Below are 20,035 nucleotides of genomic sequence, written 5' to 3'. Positions count from 1 at the left end.
CTACTCCCTCTATAAGTGTTTCACTTATCATTTCTTCATATTGAAACTTAACTTGCCTTAGCTAGGACCTCAAAGTCTATTCCATCACTTTCTCGCATTGCTTCTGACTTTTGAAACTTCAACTTAAAATTAATATCGAATGATTTAGTTGTGAAATTAGTTTAATAACTTTAATTTATCTTCCATAAGCGATAAGTGTCAAAATAAAGGAAAGAGAGGAGTGTACACACATGACGAAGACTGAAAGATGATATAGCTCAACCAAAAAGTTCGATGACAGAACACCTTGAAAACGGCAGCTAAGTGAATCACCGGAAATAAGAAATGAGCAATAGAAGTAAACTGATTGTATTGATTACTCAATATGTTAACAAGATTGCAGTACATTAATTCACATGCACCCCATACAAAGCCTCGCATACCCATGGAGAAATGATATCACTGCTAATTACATTTAACTGGATCGCCTTAATAAATGATATATGTTTGAGTCTGAGTTATGTGCACTAATGGTCAGATCAAAAGGTAATTGCAGGTAACTTTATTTAAGAGACTTAGCATTGGTTGATAATCTTTATCTTTATAACAGGTCAAATAACATTATCACTGTTAATGCATATAACTTAAATGCAATGTATATAATCCATACGAGCTCCAATGACGTCTGGTCAACGTCCATTTCCAACAGCAACCAAAAGTGCAAGGCATACAACGCATATTACTATATCACATCGAACATTTTCATAAGAACAAGAGCAGTTTGTCAGAGCATGCACATTGTATTGTAGAAAACCAATCTCTTTACCTATTAATTTCATCCTTCTCCTGACAACTGTTCCGTGTACAAGGAAATCATCTCTCAGCATCTCCTCTATTGTACAAGCAAAAATGTTCTCTGTACATGAGTATATGATACAGCAGTAAGTCTACACCTTTAACGTGCAAAAGCTCACATTCTCTATTGTTGCAACTTGGAAAAAGAATACATATTGTACAAACACTGGCAGACTTGAAGTTTTCCAGTTAAATCGTCCACTTGATGCTCATGTCTTTTTAAATGAGAAAGGACGATCAATCCAATTGTAAAGGTCAGAATGATGACCAAAGTCTTCAGGCCGGTATGCAGAAAGAAGAACTCAAAGCTGGAGGGAAGACGCACACCAAATGTGGACTAGGAGGATTGCAACAAATATTTGCCTTGTCAACATTTGGCAAGCCCAACTGAGGAGGACGAACATATCCAGCAACCAGTGGCAAGCATAATATTGAAATAGTTATTCTCGATCCTGTCAGAGTACAAAACAAGCATGAGTACACCAGAGTACAGAAGCACTTGAGATACAAGTTGAAAGTCAAAAATCATAAGAAAAAAATTAACATCTTGAAGAAACCTTGTTTTGTGGACAGACAGACATGTCCCCTTTTCCTCCCAGCAATCATCCAGTGATCTGAATTTGTGTGGACCTCGTATAGGACATCATCCTTGCATGAGCATATAAAAAACATGCACTTGTCATCTAGAGGAAGCTTCTTGAATGTTTCCATTATGATATTTACAGAATTACAAGTTAATTTTTACAAGATGCAAGAAATTTACAAGACTAACTAGATTAAAAAGATATACATGTGCATCAGCAGCCAGGGCTCCATTTTGAATTTTACATCACTTTCTATTATTTCAAAAATTTGGTAGAAAAAGAATAAGCTTTCTCGTAAATTCAAAGTAGATGTCAGGAAAACACAACAGAGTTATCCAGTAAATCACCCAAATGATTGATTAAAAGGAGAAAGGAAAAATTACAACAGTAAAACAGCTTAACATTACTGAAAGGTTGAGCAATTTGTATGGACAGGCAGGATTAACATTGAAATTGCCAATCTCCCCAAAGAGGATAGCAGATTATCAGGTGAAATACTTACATTGTTTTCAGAAGCTGCACATTTCTCCAGACTCTTTAACCTTTCAACTCTCCATCTCATGCTAACAAGCTGTCCAACCTGAAGACCAGTTGAAGAAAGAGGCAGAAAACCGACTGCAAAGCAAGGGTCAAGCACGGGTCTCTGTAAAAGAAGGGAGCTCTTGAAAATCAGACTCTGAGTCGATCCATCAGGTCCTATAGGTTCCTCAGCATTGAGGTCATGCGCGCCAGCAGCTCTATTTCCCAAAATACCAAATCTAATATTTAAAATGCTCTCAGGATACAGGATCTCAGCTCCTTCTAAACAAACCAAAAAAAAAGAAAAGGTGAAGAGTGAAAACTAAGATCATAAAGGATCATTAGATGCTTCTTAAAATGGTTCATATGTGTTTCAAAAATTGGAAAAAAACTTGCATGCACTTTCCTCCTTCACACAATTCAAATTAACCCCTATCAACTGTCCATAAAGGAATAATCCCTAGTAGACTCCAGTAGATATTTTATCTTCTTTTCTGCTTTTGGTCTATGGCTAATCAGAAGCTTGCAGGGAAAAATGCCGTCCAAGATTTCCCCAGTATTGCAGAAACTGTAGTGGATGATATGCCATAATTAGGTGCTTAGTGGATGATATGCCATAATTAGGTGCTTAGTGGATGATATGCCATAATTAGGTGCTTTAGTATCAGCCTCAGACCCTCCATACATAAAGGACAAACAATAATGACTGTGAAAGTGAAAAAATAACAGAGCATGCCTTCTACTGGTGCAGTCCCCAGGCATATACTGAAGAGAATTCCAGCTCTAGATTTGGGAGAGATCACTAGGGGGAAGAAGCCGGAGATTGGCCTTTTATCACCATTTCCAGTGTGAGCAAAGCCTTCTTGAAGATCAAGCCAAGAGTCGTAGATGGTCAATGTAGCTTGTACTTGTGATTGCAGTATCACCTAGACAAAAGCAGGAAAAAATAACAACCATGAGTAAGTTGGCATTCATGCAGGTCATGCAATTTCCTGAATCTGAAATGACAATTCCGTAAAACACAACTGCAGACAACAGAGACAAGCACCTGCATTTCCAGGTAGTGTAACCCAAGGGAAAACTGACTATAAAAACTGGAAATATTCCTCCTAACACAAAGGATGCAAACTCAGAGGGCTTCTTGCATCCTCTACGTCTTTTCTTCTCTTGAAGCCCATTATTTTTATTCTCTATTTCTATTACATAATTCAGGCGTCCAAAATAATTATAAAGAAACACCGTTTGACAGAAAGAATGACTACTCTAGCCTGAAACTGAAACACCCCCCCCCCCCCCCAAAACTCCGCGAAACAAAGGAGACATGAAAGATTACCTGCAAAAGCAGTTTACCATCAGTGCTTTTGTCCGTAACTCGTGTACTTACAGAGAAGGGGTCAGTGAAGTGCACCGCAATTGTCCTGCAAAGAGATAGATTCCAGATTAGTTTCACTAACAAGAATACACATATGAAATGAAAAAGTGAAGCTAACCTTTCAAATATTTGGTTCCGCGACACCCCAAATTCAAGTTTCAAAGCTATTGTTCTTAATCCCTCCACTAGGTTCTGTCTCTGGGGAACAACTGCACCTGATAGGTAAAGCAGGTGTTTAGGCAGTGGGAAAAAACAGATTTATGGAGCCATGATTATGCTGGCTATTAATCATCACCTGCAGGAGCGCCTTTAGGAAGTCCCTCACTGGTAGCACATACAGGGATCCACAAAACAGAAGTTATGTTGCTTGCCCAATCAGGCAGCTGAATAATTCCATCGTGAAGAGACATTTGCTTTACTTCTGGAGCAGCTGGAGAACTGTCATCTTTAGAACCTTCAGAATGATCTGAATCATCTGTGTGCCCATTCGTGTGACCCTCAATTTCAATCTTATGCGAATTTTCAATAGTCAACCCAGGACCAGTGTCTATGTGCAGAATTGCACCCTTAAGAGAGTAACTAATTGGCTTCACAATTATTCCAACCCACTGAGGTTCATTCATCAATAAAGCAGATGAAATAGCAGCAGTAAGATCGACCAGAGACCTCGGCTTGAATACCTTTCAAAAAAGTTCAAGAAATATTGAAGGCCTTTCAGATGATCATTCTGTATAATTGTAGATCATTTGCATACAAAAGAATCACTAAGAATATTTGAGGATAGAAGCGAAGGATGATTCTCTATCCTGTTGGAATACACATCACAACCTTCAGAATTCATTTTTTTCTCTCCCATTTATATGGCAGATAAATTACCTTTAAGATTGGCCTTGTTGGCTTCTCATAACTCATAAAATCATCACTGTCTGCAGGAGCACCCTTTGAAAAGCTGTGAGATCTAAAACTGAGTAGGCCGATTTTCCCTGTAAGAACCCCCAAAACATAAGAACCGGGTCTTTGCGGAGGTAAATTGACCATGATTATATTCCTTCCCGGCTTTAATATCGTAGCACCGGATCTTTTTATTGCCTGAGGATAAAAATTCAGAGACTTATTACACTAGAATACCACTTTCTAAGAACTACTAGAGAAAAAGCAACAGTGAGTTGAACAGATTACCTTAACACCCTCATCGGTATTAGTTGTGGCTGTGAGAGTGAGACTAAGTGATTCAAGAGTAATGTCATCAGGAAATCCACTCCATACAGTGACAGAGAGGGTACCAGGATCGCCATCACAAAGCTGCAGTGCTGGTCCAGGATTGCCAGAAAATGTTATCAGTGAGGACACATCTAGAGGCACAGTATGCTCCATCTCACTATGAGCAAGACGAACAACTTCAGACTGAAATGCTTGACGTTCCTTGCTGGAGAACAATCCTTTATCCAATGAGAGCAATCTCACACATGAAGATAGATAGCCAGCTTGATCACCGAGTTCCTTTTGGCAGTCAGCTAAATTGGGAAGGACCTCAGCCAAAAGATTTTGCCATCCTTCACCAGAATAAAGAGCACAAACCTTTTCATACAATTTTGCAGCAAGATCATAATTTCCGTTCTTATGGAAGACAGCTGCAATTTCACCATCAAGTACAACTCCATGCCTCTTCCACCATGAACGATGATAATTGTTGGCAGCACCTTTTGACAGCTCCAGGTATTTTTCCTAAGATTAAAACTGATTAGAATTGCAATAAGGAATGAGGAAGATTTAAAAAAATATGATGCTACATTAGACGCGAAATCAATTTGCTGCTGAATAACGCATGTCAAGGTCTCCAATTTACGCGCAATCAAAAAAGATTTATGCAGAACTCAAACTTGAAGCATCATACCTGCTAACAAGTAGTATACATAACTCTATTTCAAAGTACCATTCCTATTCACAGGTACATATATAGTCCTTAGAGAAGATAGGTACCTCAAATTCCTGGACAGAAGACAATGATTTCCACAGTTCTGTGTCAGAAATTGTACTCCGCAAAGCATGCTCAGCAGCAACACAAATTTCTGAAAGCCTCAAAGGTCGGCCGATTGAGCTCTCAAAGTTTCCAGGCGAAGAATTAGTTCTTGACATTGATATCAACTGTGCTTTTGCTGGTGAGGACATTGAACCTGAGCTGTCGGCAGATGACGACAAGGTTAGAGCTCAGCCTTTGAGGTTCAGAATAAAACATCTCCCTCCATTTCAAAAAGGAAACCTAGTTGACCGGGCACAGAGTTTAAGAAAGAATGGAAGACTTTTGAAACTTGTGGTCAAACAATCCATAGATATTTATGTGGAGATAGATCATCTCATTATGGGTAAAATGGAAAGTTTGAAGTTACATTGTTTCCAAATTTAGAAAGGGGTCATTCTTCTTAAACGGACTAAAAATGAAATAAGTTCGTTCTTTTTTAATGGAGGGAGTATGAAAATTTGAAGCCTCTGAGAGAAACTAACACCAATGTTCTAATTTAATTTTCGTTTTTTTACGATACGGTCTCAGGAAAACATCCTTAGTTAAAAGACCAGAAAAGAAATCCATGAAAACGATATAGGCCAGTCATCCCTTTCTATGTGCCCTGCTGTCTGTTAATGATGTTCTCACGAAATAATTCTTGGATTAATCAAACATACTTACACTCTTACATAAACCATAATCTTTGTCCATGCATCCATATAATTACACCCAAAAATCAGCTAAAATAGTCTACTTAAGTTTTATATCCTCCATTAGTACTTAGTGATTCCCTCAAAATCAGCACATGTGGTTGATAGCAGTGTTTATTCACCTTACTGATTGTTCAATATGTTGCTGTTTTTTAAAAGGTTTCAACTGCACAACAGTGATGAGTAAAAGCAGAAATGCATTAAGAGTCAAGAAGTCAAAGTGGTTCCATAAGCTTGTTGCTTCCTAAGCAAGCAATATAGCAAAAGTATCAAACTTCTAAAGTTTTCAAATCATGGGAACTGATAATCTCAAAACAGCCTATCACCCACCAACATTTACCTTGTTAAGTATACAAATGCACTTGAACAAAAAGTACACATAAAGAATTCATCTTAATCAATCTCCATTACCCATCAATTGCATTTGGATGTCCATCAAACATTTCAAACACATTCCCAGCAGAAAGAGAAGCTCTTCTGCGATTTGCTTCCCGCAAAAGTACGGATGGTTCTAGAGGCAAAGGCTTCCTCTGAATACCAAAATGCTTAACCCGCTGACTTTCTTGAAATATCATCTGCAAAGAAATAGTGGCCAAGGGTATCAGAAGGCATCTCAACTGAAAACATAAATGCAAATGATCAAAAAGTGATATTGGACCCATTATTGCTGGCTAAGCAGACCTTTGAAAATTTGAAATGCGCCACGGAACAATATGATTACCAGGGGAATGCAGGTACCCCAGAGAAAACTCAAATATTCATGTCAGTCTATTATAAAAGTGTTCACCCTGCCAATGGCACCATGAACTTAGATCGAAGGTCAGAACATGAAAATTTTATCTCATCTACTTACAACTCAAGTAATATTAGCTATAAATTTTATCTCATCTACTTACAACTCAAGTAATATTAGCTATTTGTGTACAACAATGATTCGGCAAACCTCTAGCTTTTTTAGTTGCTTATTTTTTAGTTCATATATGTCAGTAGGTTGCCTATATGCAACATATTCATTCCTAAGCTTATCTTTAACCCTACAGGATGAGTCCTAACTGCTCTTTCAACGTCTGACAGTTGATGAGAAGGGAGGATTTTAACTTTACAAGCCAGACACCTTTTTCTGCATATCACTATTCTAAAATTTTCTTGTAGGCAATAGCTATAGAAGAAAACCAGTTCTCCTCATGCATTCTCCACACACCAAAAGAATGGTATGCTTTCAAATGGGCATGCCGTTTTGACTTCTCTTCCATAATACCGTGAGTAAAAACGCACCTTTTCTTTCACAAGAACCTCGGATGAAGCATCGGGTGGAAGAGAAGGCCAAACTGCTGGCTTAGGCCAAGGCAGCATGCTAAGTGAAGCACTGCTCAAAAGAATGAAAATATACATAAGCTATCATCAAAAAAAATGATAAGGTAAAGTACTATTAATGAAAAGTGTATCAAGAGGGTACACAAGAGTACAAAACAGAGCAGACAGCACCTACAAAGAGCACCTTATTACATCTTTACCAACAGATCCAAAAATTCCAGATACTGATCCAAAAATTCCAGATAATGACAAAAGTTTTTCATTAAATTAATCAGCCTTTATTGTATGACTAGGATTATCCTCCTGTAGGATGGTTGGTTCAAAAAACTGCACCAATACAAGAAAAAGGTGCTGTCTAGAGCAAACAGCATGATTACCTGTTCACAGGACTTCTTTCAATATGTAATCCATAACCAATTAAATATGCCAGCCGCATGAACTGCCACAACCATTACAAGCTTTCAGTGGAAGGCAGATAGTAATCTGTTATATGTAAAGCTAAAGGAACAGCAACTGAATCAAGAATCAAAATTATTGGAAAATTTGAGCAAAATGGCAGCCCTACAAAGCTGCATACACGTGACGAGCATTTCAAAAATCATCAGACAATAACTTGCATAGGATGGTCAGGATTAAAGTTAGTCTTCAGTAGATACATTTGACCTCAACAGATGATACCTCTCTCTTAGGCATAGCTTAGTTTACCTTAGTACGGCATAAAGAATAAAGGTCCCCCTGAACACGGTAAAACTCTTTCTCAATGTCAGCCGCCACTTGTCCATCTTTGTATTCAGAAGCAGTTGCAGTGATTAAAGCCAAGGAACCGGTTATAACCCACACCTCGCGCATGCAGAAGGGCAATATACTCTGGAACAAAGAGAAGCGCATATGAAATATCAATTAATCAGCTACACCTCAATCCCGATATAAATGGAGCTATATGAATCATTTATATATGTTCCACTCTATTCAGACCCATTTCATTATAATACTGGTAATTAAGTTGTCTTTTAACGCAAAAGGATTGAAATGAAAAATAAAAAGAGGATTTGAAGTTTTAAAAAAAAAAGAATTCAATCCTCTCAGGTAATAGAAATGATGAAGCAGGTAGAAGAGAATGTCTCATTACCTCATGAAGGGCCAACGCCTTTGAGAAGCTAATAATAAATGAATGCCCCCTCGATGCTACTTCAAATGGTCGACTCAGCTTAAAGAGAAGCTGCAGGTATTAATGGAAAAATAAATCTTGATTAAACATCATCAGACAGATGCTTAAGATAATACAGGCGCTAGGAAAAGTGATGTCAGCTCCTTCTATCTTCTTACTTCTTTTTTTCTTTAATCGTTTATTGGGTTCCAGGGGGTTGAACTTATGAGCATGATACAATCTTTCATATTGCAGTATCTTTCTATCCCAATTAGTGTTTTGAACATATAAACGGCAGAACAGTAGTAGCCAAAAAGGTATTTCAATAGCTGCAAAGAATAAATAATAAATGTGACACGCGAAACCCAACCAAACAATTAAACTGGAGAGAATTCATACCTTTAAATGCTAATCGCTTCCTAAAACTAACAAACACATTTCTCAAAGTTGAGCACCGGTGAGAATTATTTAGCACTAAATGCTCTTCATAAAGGTGCAGATGAAAAATGAGGAACATATTCAGAACTTATCCTCCCTCAGTAGATATCTGATAAGTTTTATATTTTTTCGAGCTACAAGAATTTACTAGAGTATTATCAGGATCATGGAATTATGCTAAACATGAAAGTAGAACGAGGCAACTACTGCAATTGGAAACAACCCGTATACTACAAAATGAGAAAGTATGGTTCACATAGAATTTCCATTATCTTTTTCAACCACAAAGAATCTGAATCTCTTCAGCTATAGCAAGTTAGCAACAACATACACGTAGACTCTAGAAAACACAAATTTCTAGAAATTTGGGGGAAAAAACTGTTGTACTCATCCAGTTAAAGCCATGAGGAATCCTCATCATTGTGAGAGTGCTCATACATGAGGGCATCCATCATATGGCTAATACAATATTGTTGCGTCGCTGATCCATTGACAGCTTTATCATGTTGCGGGACCATGGAGAAGTACAAGGAAGACTGAAGAAATGTCAAAAGATCTTGTAACAGATACTAATCCACCCAAAATTGAAGTCATAAAAATCCCTAGCAGGTTAATCAGCTGAACTTCCTCTTCTAATTTTTATAATCCTCTTTCAAAATGCACGTGATGGATTAGGAATGACCAAATTGATTTCACTTGCTAGGGTTGCAAGTCTTGGAGCAACTATGTCAGTGCCAAAAATTTACATATTGGAGCATTACTAGAAATTGTACTTGAGTTCCTTTCATCTTTTTGTTGGGGCAACATTTTTGGCATGTCCCAACAGAGAGAAGGACGATGAAAGCAAGAGAACAGTGCAGTATGTATCTTTCCTCCAACTGAATAATAAAAGACATTTACCTTGTGCAGAAACTAGCCCATTTTAATCATAGGTCTTTCCATACTCACCTTTGATTGGCAGGCAAATAGATACTGCCTGAAGTCAAATTCCCTAAAAGAATCATCCTGAACAATCTGGTTAAGTGCTTTTTTTCCTGGGTTGAGCAATGCAGCCTGATCATCTTTGCTGTCCATTCCTCCAAAGTCCCTCTGTTTCCCAGTCATATTCACTATTCAATATGAGAGATGAAGATCGGGTCAGTTATCAGCTTTACCAATTTTCATAACCAGAAACCATCGGATTATTAGAGCAAATCAAGTTAGCCTAAATAGTACACTGCAAAGCATAACAGAAATCAGCAGACTATCACAGTGGTTTCTCATTGTACAGACCTCAGGGATGAGAAAGAAAGGACACTGATGATCTTATGTCATCAAATTAAATTGATTTAGTAGGCGTTTGGACATAAGAATTGTAAAATTCGAAAAAATGGTGAAAACTTTTTTCAAGTGAAAATGGTATTTGAAATTTAGAGTTGTGTTTGGACATAAATTTCAGTTTGGGTTGTTTTTGAAGTTTTGTGAGTGATTTGAGCGAAAATTTTGAAAAACAGTTTTTTGCAGTTTTTCAAATTTTCGAAAATTTCCAAAATGCATCTTCAAGTGAAAATTGGAAATTTTATGAACAAACGCTGATTTCGAAAAAAAGTGACATTTTTTTGGAAAAATCTTCCATCAAATTTTATGTCCAAACGGGCTCTTAGCATTTCTTTCACGCCAACCTTCATTGTTACGAAATACTAGTATAAATCAGAATGCTCATGAACTAAAAAAGCATCTACTGTCAAAAGAACTACTGGACTGGAACCGATCGTAATATAGTAAGGATTGTCTGCAAGCATCTTTGGTTCTATAACTTATGAAGAGCACTGACATTGTAGGACATAATGCAAATTCACATATACATAGGTTTGACAAACTCCGTAGAGAAACATAGAGAACCTTTTAGGGTCAACAGAGATGAGGATTTCTCAATTAGGATATTTCTTAAGGAAAAAGAATCTTTTGATCGAGGCAATCTATTTCAGACTTTGCTTGACAGACAGACACTATACAGACTATGCACATGGTGGAGATAAGCTTCTCTGTTGATAAAGTTGTATTTCATTGAGAACTAAGGTCACCTACTAAAAAGTAGGAACAAAATTAGCAATTAAGCACAAAAGCTCTTCAATTACACCAATCACTAGACACTCCTCGGCTACAGAATAGAACAATGTCAACTAACGAACAATCATCAAATGGAAAAAAGTAAAACTTGCCAGCAATCCTTGTAACCTGTGCCAAAAGGACCTCTTTCTTCTAGATAACATTGAGATGTTTTAAAGCTACACATGGAAACAAGTAGACTATGCTTTTTGACAAGGTAATGGATTTCAATAAAAAGGCATCAAGAAGATGCAAAATTTACAGAGCAAGGAAAAGAAAAAAGACAATGTTATCTCTATTACTAAAGGCCTAGTCTAAAGTCAAGGAGCTAACAAAGTCCAAAAGAGTTTCAGGGGAACTGACAGTAGAAAGATATGTTTATGCTAACGCAAATATATTTTCACACGGCCCATCCTTTTGTCTTGGACAAGTAATTGAAATTGTCAGTCAGAATTCCTCAATCTACTCAATTTTGAACAACAAAAAAAATAACTAATAGAGGAAGAAAGTTAGTTGAAATAGAAATGCTCTTACCTGATTAAAAAAAGAGAAATTGAAACAGAAATGCTGCTTCCTTTAAAATCCGATGGCATAATAAGAAAGGAGGTAGACTTGTAAAGATGGCTAAGTAAAGAGGTTAAAATCAAACGAGAAGGAGGACTATGTTTTAGCAGTGAATTTAAACAATTAGCATTGATCCATCTTGAAGATTAAGAGTCAACCATTAAGCACCTGTTTCCAAGTAGCAGAGTTCTAGTTCATCATATTCACGTAATGCATCTTCATGGAGATGAGCAATCTCAAACATAAAAGCCAGGCTTTCCTGTTAAATGAGAGAAAATTGTTACTGAAAAATCTAGAACATGGATCCTCCCGACACAAATCTAATGCTGAGCAAACAATGCAATAGTTTGAGGCAACTCCACATAAGCATAATATAATCACTTACTATCCAAAGCTAACCTACTAAACTTAGATTATCTAGACCTAACCTACTAACTGTTATAAAGCATAAAACTAACTCATTACTAACTGTTATAATCAGCAACAGAAGATATATTGCACTAAAATGCTTTCCAAACAGGCCATCTTTGAAATCATGTATAGATTGCTAAAAGATGAAACTTCTCTATATTTGTAAAACCAGGTACTAACATATGACAATCCTACTAAAGATGAAGAACAATTTTAACCATTTCGTTAAGGAAGGAAGGTATATTTTTCAACATTATTACCTTCAAAATGAAGAAGTTACAGAAGTTCCACACAGGCATGAAGCGCTGTTCACTGAGCTTCCTTATTTCCTCTTCATAAAACTGAACGCGTCTATCAAGTGTATTTCTGATGCATTCCATTATCTTAGCTTCCAAGTCATCCCAGAAATTTGTATCAGGTCCATGAAAATCTAGTTTGCAACATCTATACAACATATCCAAATAGGTTTGAGAGAGAATTTATTTTGGCTGTTGAAAAATTATTCAAAAAGAAACAAAAATAATAGTTGGGTAAACTTCGGTCTACATCTTTCTGATTTCACGTAATTTCAATATGTCATTTAACTCGATGCTTTAACTGGATGAGTATCATAGAGATCTGAAGAAAATAGTATTAACTCAAGGCAGATAATGGAATAGACCACATGCAGTGAAAGTTAGCAGTATGACAACCTGTCAAATGAAAAGGTAGCTTAATGCCAAAATCCATAAGAGGAAGAATGATAACTATTCAAATTAGCCTTCTTATTAGAACCGCAACGTAACCTTCCTTGGTGATGATATCCAGAAAGAAGATGCACTAATGGTTTCTATTGACAGGAAGAAGTAAGAATTAAGATGGAGATCAGGGGTACGATCCCTGTACCTCTTGCAAGTTGCTCTAATGGTCAATTTTGCTGGTTTTTATTATTAATATAAAGCTTTACCGATAAAAAATTGCTCCAATGCTCAATAAAATATTCTTTAAAATTTCCCATTCAGTCGATTTCTTCTGGAAAGAGAGAGAAGTCGGGACATTGAATAACAACCCAACAGACTATCCTTTGTAAAACAATTTGAGATGCATGAGTGGCAATCAATCAGCACACTTATTAATTGCAAAATCAGTACTCATATAATTAGCAGCAGAGGCACCTTTCTCTCTTCTTGGAGCTAAAATCAACTTCAAGTTTTGCATATACTTTTTTCGCCATCTTGGTAGCCTGATCATTGTGAGATGGCGCTTTAGATACGAAGATGATGAACCACTCCCTTTCATCATTTTGAACTATTAACTTTAGGCGTGGCTTGAGAATAGTCTTAAACTCATCAAGATCCTAGCAAGGGAAAAAAGAAGCTGTCAATCTTTACTGTATACAAACAAGAAACTATCTTCACAACAAAAGAAGCAGAAGTAGAGTAAACGCCGGGTGTTAAGTAAGCAGTTTAAGCTAGAAAATGCTGTCAAGAAAACTAAACAACTTGACTGATTAAAAAAAACAACTCAAAGGACCATCACAACTTAGAAACTCAAAGGTGAAAGAACTTCAGGGTTTTCCTTAACTGCCAATTTTATCCCTCACTAAGAGGGCAATGATTTTTTTGTGCATAACTAGAACTTCTTGTCCAATTCAATTCCTTCTAAGAAGGATGAATGCTAATTTATAAGCAGTTTTCTTAATAAAAGATCATGCAGTCCGCCACTAGGAAAAACCAACTTCCAACATGAAAATCCAAGAAAATGAGTTTGAGTGGGCCATTTCGCTGAATCAATCATGCGTATAACCAGCTACTTTTCTCAATCTTATAAACTAGGCATATAACTTGCCCTATTCTACAATTACCCACCTTCAAAAAATTCTCACCCGCTTTGCCCATCCACCTTTTTTTCTCTATACAGACACTACTTGGAATAAGATTCCTCCATGTCTCGTGTGTGATGCCAGAAACCGTGAAAGATGTCATGTTCAGCTGGAATCGTGGTAGAAAGAAGAGCAGATATAGGGCTTGAAAAGTGGCTCCTTTGGCACTTAAGCGGGATACTTGGAGAGAAAAAATAGGAGAGCTTTTGAAGGGATAGAAATGAATTTTATACAATTGAAAAGTAGTCTTTTATCTCTTATTTCTTTTTGGTGCACCCATGAAGTTCCTCTTCGTAAAGAAGATTGGGTGTAATTCATAGAGATTAGAGAATCATATTTTTATGTAGGACTCTACTTTTTTTGGTGTACCTCTTGTATGCGGGTTTTACGCCCAAAATTTGTCAATAAAATTTATTACCTTATAAAAAAAAGGATTTCTCCATTTCAGCCACCAATCATTATGAGCTTAGTGCCTTAGTCCTATCCAAACAGGAATATAAGCTAATAACGCTGGCTCCACTTACCTTCTCTTTTATTTTTAACCATAATATTCCTCGACTCAACCACCAGCACTATATTAGCATAGTCCTCCCAAGACAGGAGCTGAATTTATAAGCTAACAAGTCTAAATCTGTTCTCCCCCTACCCCATTCCTTCTCTATAACCCTGAACCACCACTAACTTCTTGCGACATGAACGTTTATGTGAATGGTCCATATACTTGAGCTACCTCAACACGGCCAGGTCATTGCCCTCTAATCCAGGGGCGGGTGTATGTGGAGGGGGGTGGGGTACATGCACCCATGCTCCCCTCCCTCTTATGTATAAACAGTACTAATTTTTCAGATTATGTACCTAAATATATTTGTGGCCACCCATGCTCAAGTGACTACTCTAGTGCACTAGTGACTAAGTGCCCCTTTTGTCCCTCAAGTCAGGGAGTTCGGTCCCTATAGTTCTTTTTAATTAATTCTTTCTATAACTTATAAATAAACAAATTCCTAATTCCCCATGCCCTTTTTAATTAACATAATGGTGCACCCTATTATTAAAATACTAGATACGCCTCTGCTCTAATCATCTAAAGTTTTGAAGAGTGAACCATCAGCTTATGACATTGGGACAAATAAGGAAAAACATGCTCCATAAATTACTTAGAGCTAGAACAAAAAGATGAAGAAAGAAATTTTCTTCGTTACAGTCCCTTATTTAATGGTTCATTCCCGCGATACTCTATCACTACCTCCTTCAAACGCTTTTACAAACTCATTCAAAGCCTCTATGTCTATTGAATAATGAACCAAGATAGAATAGTCAAATTTAAGAAGTTAAATATGCTTCCTACCTCACAAGAGACAAGAACCACAGTGGCGTACGGCTCTCGGAACCAAAATAAGGATTGCTCTTGAGGAAATCGGCTACGAAGTCTTGAGTCTGTTGTCAATATGTATTCAGCTGGCAGTTCATCCACAAGCACAGGATTACGGGTCTTGTTATTCAGAAAAGCTCTCTTGAATGGCAAATGGTCTTCAAACCCCTTCTTTACAAGGGGCCATAAATCACTTACATCTTCAACTGCAGAGTAATTTATTGGAAAATGAAGTTGAGCTACTGGCCCGTACAAGATAATGTACAAAAGTAAAAAGTTACAAGAAGAACTAATCATTCTACAGCTCTCAGTTTATGTGTTTATATGTCTGATGCCGGCACTGTGCAGCTCATAAAGCTCCAGATTAAGGTTTCTAAACTAGAAGTATTAGTAGAGCCAGAAATGGGAACAGGAAACTAGTAGTAGTATATCTTCCCTTCAAAAGAAAAGGAGGGAGGTTACTTGTTCAAGTACATTTACCAAAAATTGGAGAGAGTACATAGGAGTAGCACATTTATAGATTACGCTCCAGGCAGGATGCCCACACATGAGCCTGAAGTATAGAAGCCAAGAAAATGCACTAACTACCAAAAGCTTCCCCCTAGTAAACAAACATGTTTTACCTTTCCAATATTCAAGGTGAGCATAACTTCAGTAATGCGGCAAATATACTGGACACACAACAGACTTACGAGCCACAGTTGTACAACGTAATTCACACGTATATCGAAGTTACAGTAAAATAATGTATATACCAACCAACTACTACTGAATCACAAACTTGGTTCTGCTATATAATTTCTCTAAATCCACTTAGCCATTTTCCTTTCAATACTAAATAATTTGTTGTTTAAAGTAAACTAGGAGTTCTCTAAAACTACATAGTCCCAAAATTTCATTCATCTCTATATAAGATACAAGTCACCTGACAAATACTGGACGTAATAATAAGTGCAACAACAACAACAACTGAGCCTTAATCCAACTAGTCAATATCACCTATATGCATCCCTCTTCTTTTTTCTTTTTTTTGAGAAGGTATAACCTATATGCATCCTTTGCATCCATTATGTTCTGCTATTAGGTAACTGTATATTGATTCCGACAGATTACAATGAAATCGTTAATTTTTAAGAAAAAATAGCATAGTTTTAATCAAGTTCTGCATTTTCGTCTTAAATTGCCTCTCTATATCTGAAGTAGTCCTCGTAACATTTCTAAGTGATCTAAACTAGGAGACATTGATCCATCACGTTGCTAATATAGTTGAAGCGGCAGTGGCCGGCGTTAACGCTAGACATTGGAACTATAACTCAATTTAAACTACTAACAACTAAACACATGAAAAAAGTAATTGAGAAGAGCGCAAATGAAGCTAGGGTTTGTATAAAATGAGTAGAGAAATTGAAGTGAGAGGTGAGATTTGTTACCGGCAATGACGACGTGATCGCAAGTATTTTTAATACTTTGAAACTGAGCTAAGAAGTTCGCCATTACCGATCTGCACAAACCATATGTGTGTTGTACTAAGATCGGCAATTTTCCATAGACGAACTAAGAAGCGGACGAAGATCCTTTTTACGATTCGCGTCTGATATGTCCTTTTAAGTAATCTTTATTTAGTGATTGATTCAGACGGACTTTGGGAGGATGTGCCGCTGAAGTTTTTTTACCTGCTCACTGAACACTGATTTCCGCTACTCAGTAGATTTGCTCCTCCTTTCCGTTTCTGTTTTTACCCTCTTTGGTTAATTTGGCCGTTGTTTCTTTTTTTTTCCTTTCTTTTTTTTTTTTTTTTTTACAGAGAATTAAAGTTCACACACATACATTTTTTTAAGGAGGTGACCTATATATAACTTTGCAAAGCTATAACCAAACAATAATAGGCCAAAATTTAATATCCAACTCAAAATATGTTTTTGATATCATTATTCAATTTTTTTTAAAAAAATCTCAAGCTTCTAACCCACTCTTTGCATCAATAAATGTGACTCAAACACTAGTGCAACAAAGCAAATCTATTTGGGTGGAGAAAATTAAACTTTTAAGGTAATCCATCATTGTTGAACAAGTTTAGATAAGTGGACTTAGATTTAGAATTCGATTTTGTGAGAATTTTAGAGTGGGTATTGTTTAGACTTGTTAGAAATAGTTTAAGAAGGTTGTTTATGAAATTTGAAGTCATTTAATGAAGATTTGGACCGGTTTTTAATAAGAATTACACTTTTATACAAGGTAGATACATTATGTGTATATGTGTATAATAGTATATAAGAGGTGTTTGTACACTCATGTACACTTATTATACATTAGTATACAAAAAAATTAGTTTCGTCTTCTTCCTTGAGTCTCTTTTGAAATTTAATTCAAATTTAGCTCAAATTACTTCAAATTTAAGTTTTAAACTGCTCTTAATATTTTCAATCGATTAGAACAACACCTAATCCAAATTACTAATAAAGTCGAAAACTCAATTTCTAAAATTGAAGCTTCGAACGACCTTCAATGGTAGAGTAAAATTGAAGTAACTATGGCATATTTGATTTTTTTTTGGGGTTGATTACGGTCGTTAATGGCAACAATGCATGGTGTAAATGTCACCCAACATTATATATCATGAATCACCATATTAAGCAATTTGTTTTCCTTTTCACTCTCCATCTCTCTATACATAGAGAATGTGTGTTTTTAATGTGAGAAATATGTGTTAGAACGATAAAACTGTAACGATTTATTTTAGTGAATGGTTATTTATAAGGAGAAGTAAATTTTTTCGATGGGAGCGAGGCTGCCCAGCATAATGGCACTTGCTTTTTTGAAAATTTACAAGAAATTTGGGAAGGAAAAGAAAGAAAGAAGAAAAGCAAAAAAATAAATAAAGACAGAATGGCTTTCTAGCCATTTAAACTTGACGGGGTTTTAAAAGCCGATATATAAACTTTCAACTTTTTCATTTGAACACTCGAACTCATTTTTCCGTAACTAATAAACACATTTGGCCCTTGACCATGCCCATGTGGCGTCAGTTGGTCCTAATCAGCAGGCCGTGTGAGGAACACGACGCACAGGAGCGTGAAAGCCCCCTTCCCAGTGCCCAACAGTACAAAATGGGTTGTATTTAATTGTCTTCTTATTCATTCCTTCTAAAATACCCTCTTCCTCCATTTTTTAAAATCTGAAGCTCCATTCCTCCTTCTTGTAAAATCTGAAGCTCCATTTTTAATTTATTTTTCTTTTTTTCAGACCGTAAAAATGATGGAAAGTCGTATATTTTGTCATTGTGCAGTTGAAGTTAAGTTTTGCATCACTTGGACCAAACGAAGCCCGATCAGAACAAGATTAACAGATAATAAACGAAAACAAAAAAATGGGTGAGTGATTATGATGGATTTTGGAAGGGGTGAGTGATTATGATCAATTTTGGAAGTTCATCCAGTACCGCTGACCTCATGCCATATCCACCACCATAATTTGAACAGATTTATAGGATCTTTTTTCTTTTTTTCCTTTTTTTTTTTTGTGAATTACACTAGGCTATGGCATTTGGAGCTATAGTTTAGGTCGGATAATTTGCAGAGCTTGCGTGAACAAAGGAACATGGAGAACCGGGAATGAACAGGGGAGAGGGTTTGGTCAGAGAGATTAAAATGAGGGGAGGGGGCGGTTTATGGAATGAAAGAGGGGACCTTGATATGTTGGGTTAAGGTTTTCACGCCCTTTACGTGTAAGACATCCATTGGTCATTTGCTGATTGGATGGGCAAGTATGTGTATGTGTAATACACGCACGCATGATCTCTTGTTAGATGTGTTTATTAGTTACGGGAAAAATGAGTTCTAGTGTTCAAATGAGAAAGTAGAAAGCTTATGTATCAGCCTTTAAAAATCCGATAAGTTTAAGTGGCCAGGAAATCATTATGCCTAAAATAATAGAAGCGAATCTTTAATATTGGCTAAGGGATAGGAAAAAATCAAAATCTATATAAAGCGAACCAAACTAGGTAAGAATATGAAATATGAGCCAATTTTGGTAGCATTGTTGTCCCAACAAATAAAGTGAGTGACTTTTCTTTTTCTTTTTTTCTTCGATTGGGGGCTCCCAGTGAAGGGTTCGTCGTTCCAAATTTTAGTATTTTAATTTGAATTAGAAAATTTATTCCAAAGTCGGTTGAATGAACTATTTAATTCTTTTAGTATCCATGCGATTTGTCAAAGTATAGTCAAATCTCTCTATAATAATCTCGTTTATTTCGATATTTTTCGGCTGCTATAATGAAGTGTTGTTGTAGAGGATATATATTATAACATAATATAAAAATTGGTTCCGAGAAAAACTTGGCTTCTATAATGAATAGATGTTATATAGAGATGTTGTTATAGATAAATCTGACTGTAACTCTTTTGTATTACCAAAAAAAAAAATTCTTTTGTTTTTATTTTCTTGCAGAACCATTGCAAAAGAAACACCACAAAATTATACTTGTGAATAAGTATAACTATTTGTAAGTCACATATACAATTTAATATTCATTATGTTGGTATACACGATAAATTTGGATATTATAATACAATGAAGGATTATAGAGAGGGTTATTATACATTATTAATATATGCTTCATTTGAGGAAAATTAAACTCCCGTGTGGATATGGATTTTGGTTACTTTTTTAAAAAAAAATATTTATTTGTTTATGGAATTTGATCAGTTTTGAAAAAAAAAATTCAAGTTCCAAAAACTAGGTTGGGCTAGTTTTTGGGTGAAAATTTTTTCCACTCACAAAATTTTAATATTTTTGCAAATAAAATACATGTCCAAACACAACT

The 20,035-nt window shown here is 36.2% G+C and overlaps 1 protein-coding gene across 1 annotated transcript; it reads right to left on the bottom strand.

Moving 5' to 3' along the window:
* Positions 1-718: 718 nt before the first annotated feature.
* Positions 719-17,031, bottom strand: LOC104111308 (trafficking protein particle complex II-specific subunit 130 homolog). The gene is made up of 21 exons (XM_009620981.4): positions 16,644-17,031; positions 15,190-15,419; positions 13,138-13,319; positions 12,244-12,427; positions 11,741-11,831; positions 9,869-10,029; positions 8,465-8,554; positions 8,041-8,202; positions 7,713-7,774; positions 7,297-7,387; positions 6,433-6,596; positions 5,290-5,488; positions 4,489-5,034; positions 4,186-4,398; positions 3,605-3,989; positions 3,428-3,524; positions 3,271-3,355; positions 2,674-2,863; positions 1,921-2,219; positions 1,392-1,482; positions 719-1,286 (listed from the first exon to the last, which is right to left on the bottom strand). Exons 1-21 carry the CDS (start codon positions 16,705-16,707, stop codon positions 1,111-1,113), a joined length of 3,762 nt encoding a protein of 1,253 aa, XP_009619276.1. The 5' UTR covers positions 16,708-17,031; the 3' UTR covers positions 719-1,110.
* Positions 17,032-20,035: the final 3,004 nt, after the last annotated feature.

Source organism: Nicotiana tomentosiformis, chromosome 7 (assembly GCF_000390325.3).
Source record: "Nicotiana tomentosiformis chromosome 7, ASM39032v3, whole genome shotgun sequence".
NCBI lineage: Eukaryota > Viridiplantae > Streptophyta > Magnoliopsida > Solanales > Solanaceae > Nicotiana > Nicotiana tomentosiformis.
The sequence above is the reverse complement of the archived record's forward strand: the minus strand, read 5'-3'. Positions and strand labels throughout refer to the sequence as shown.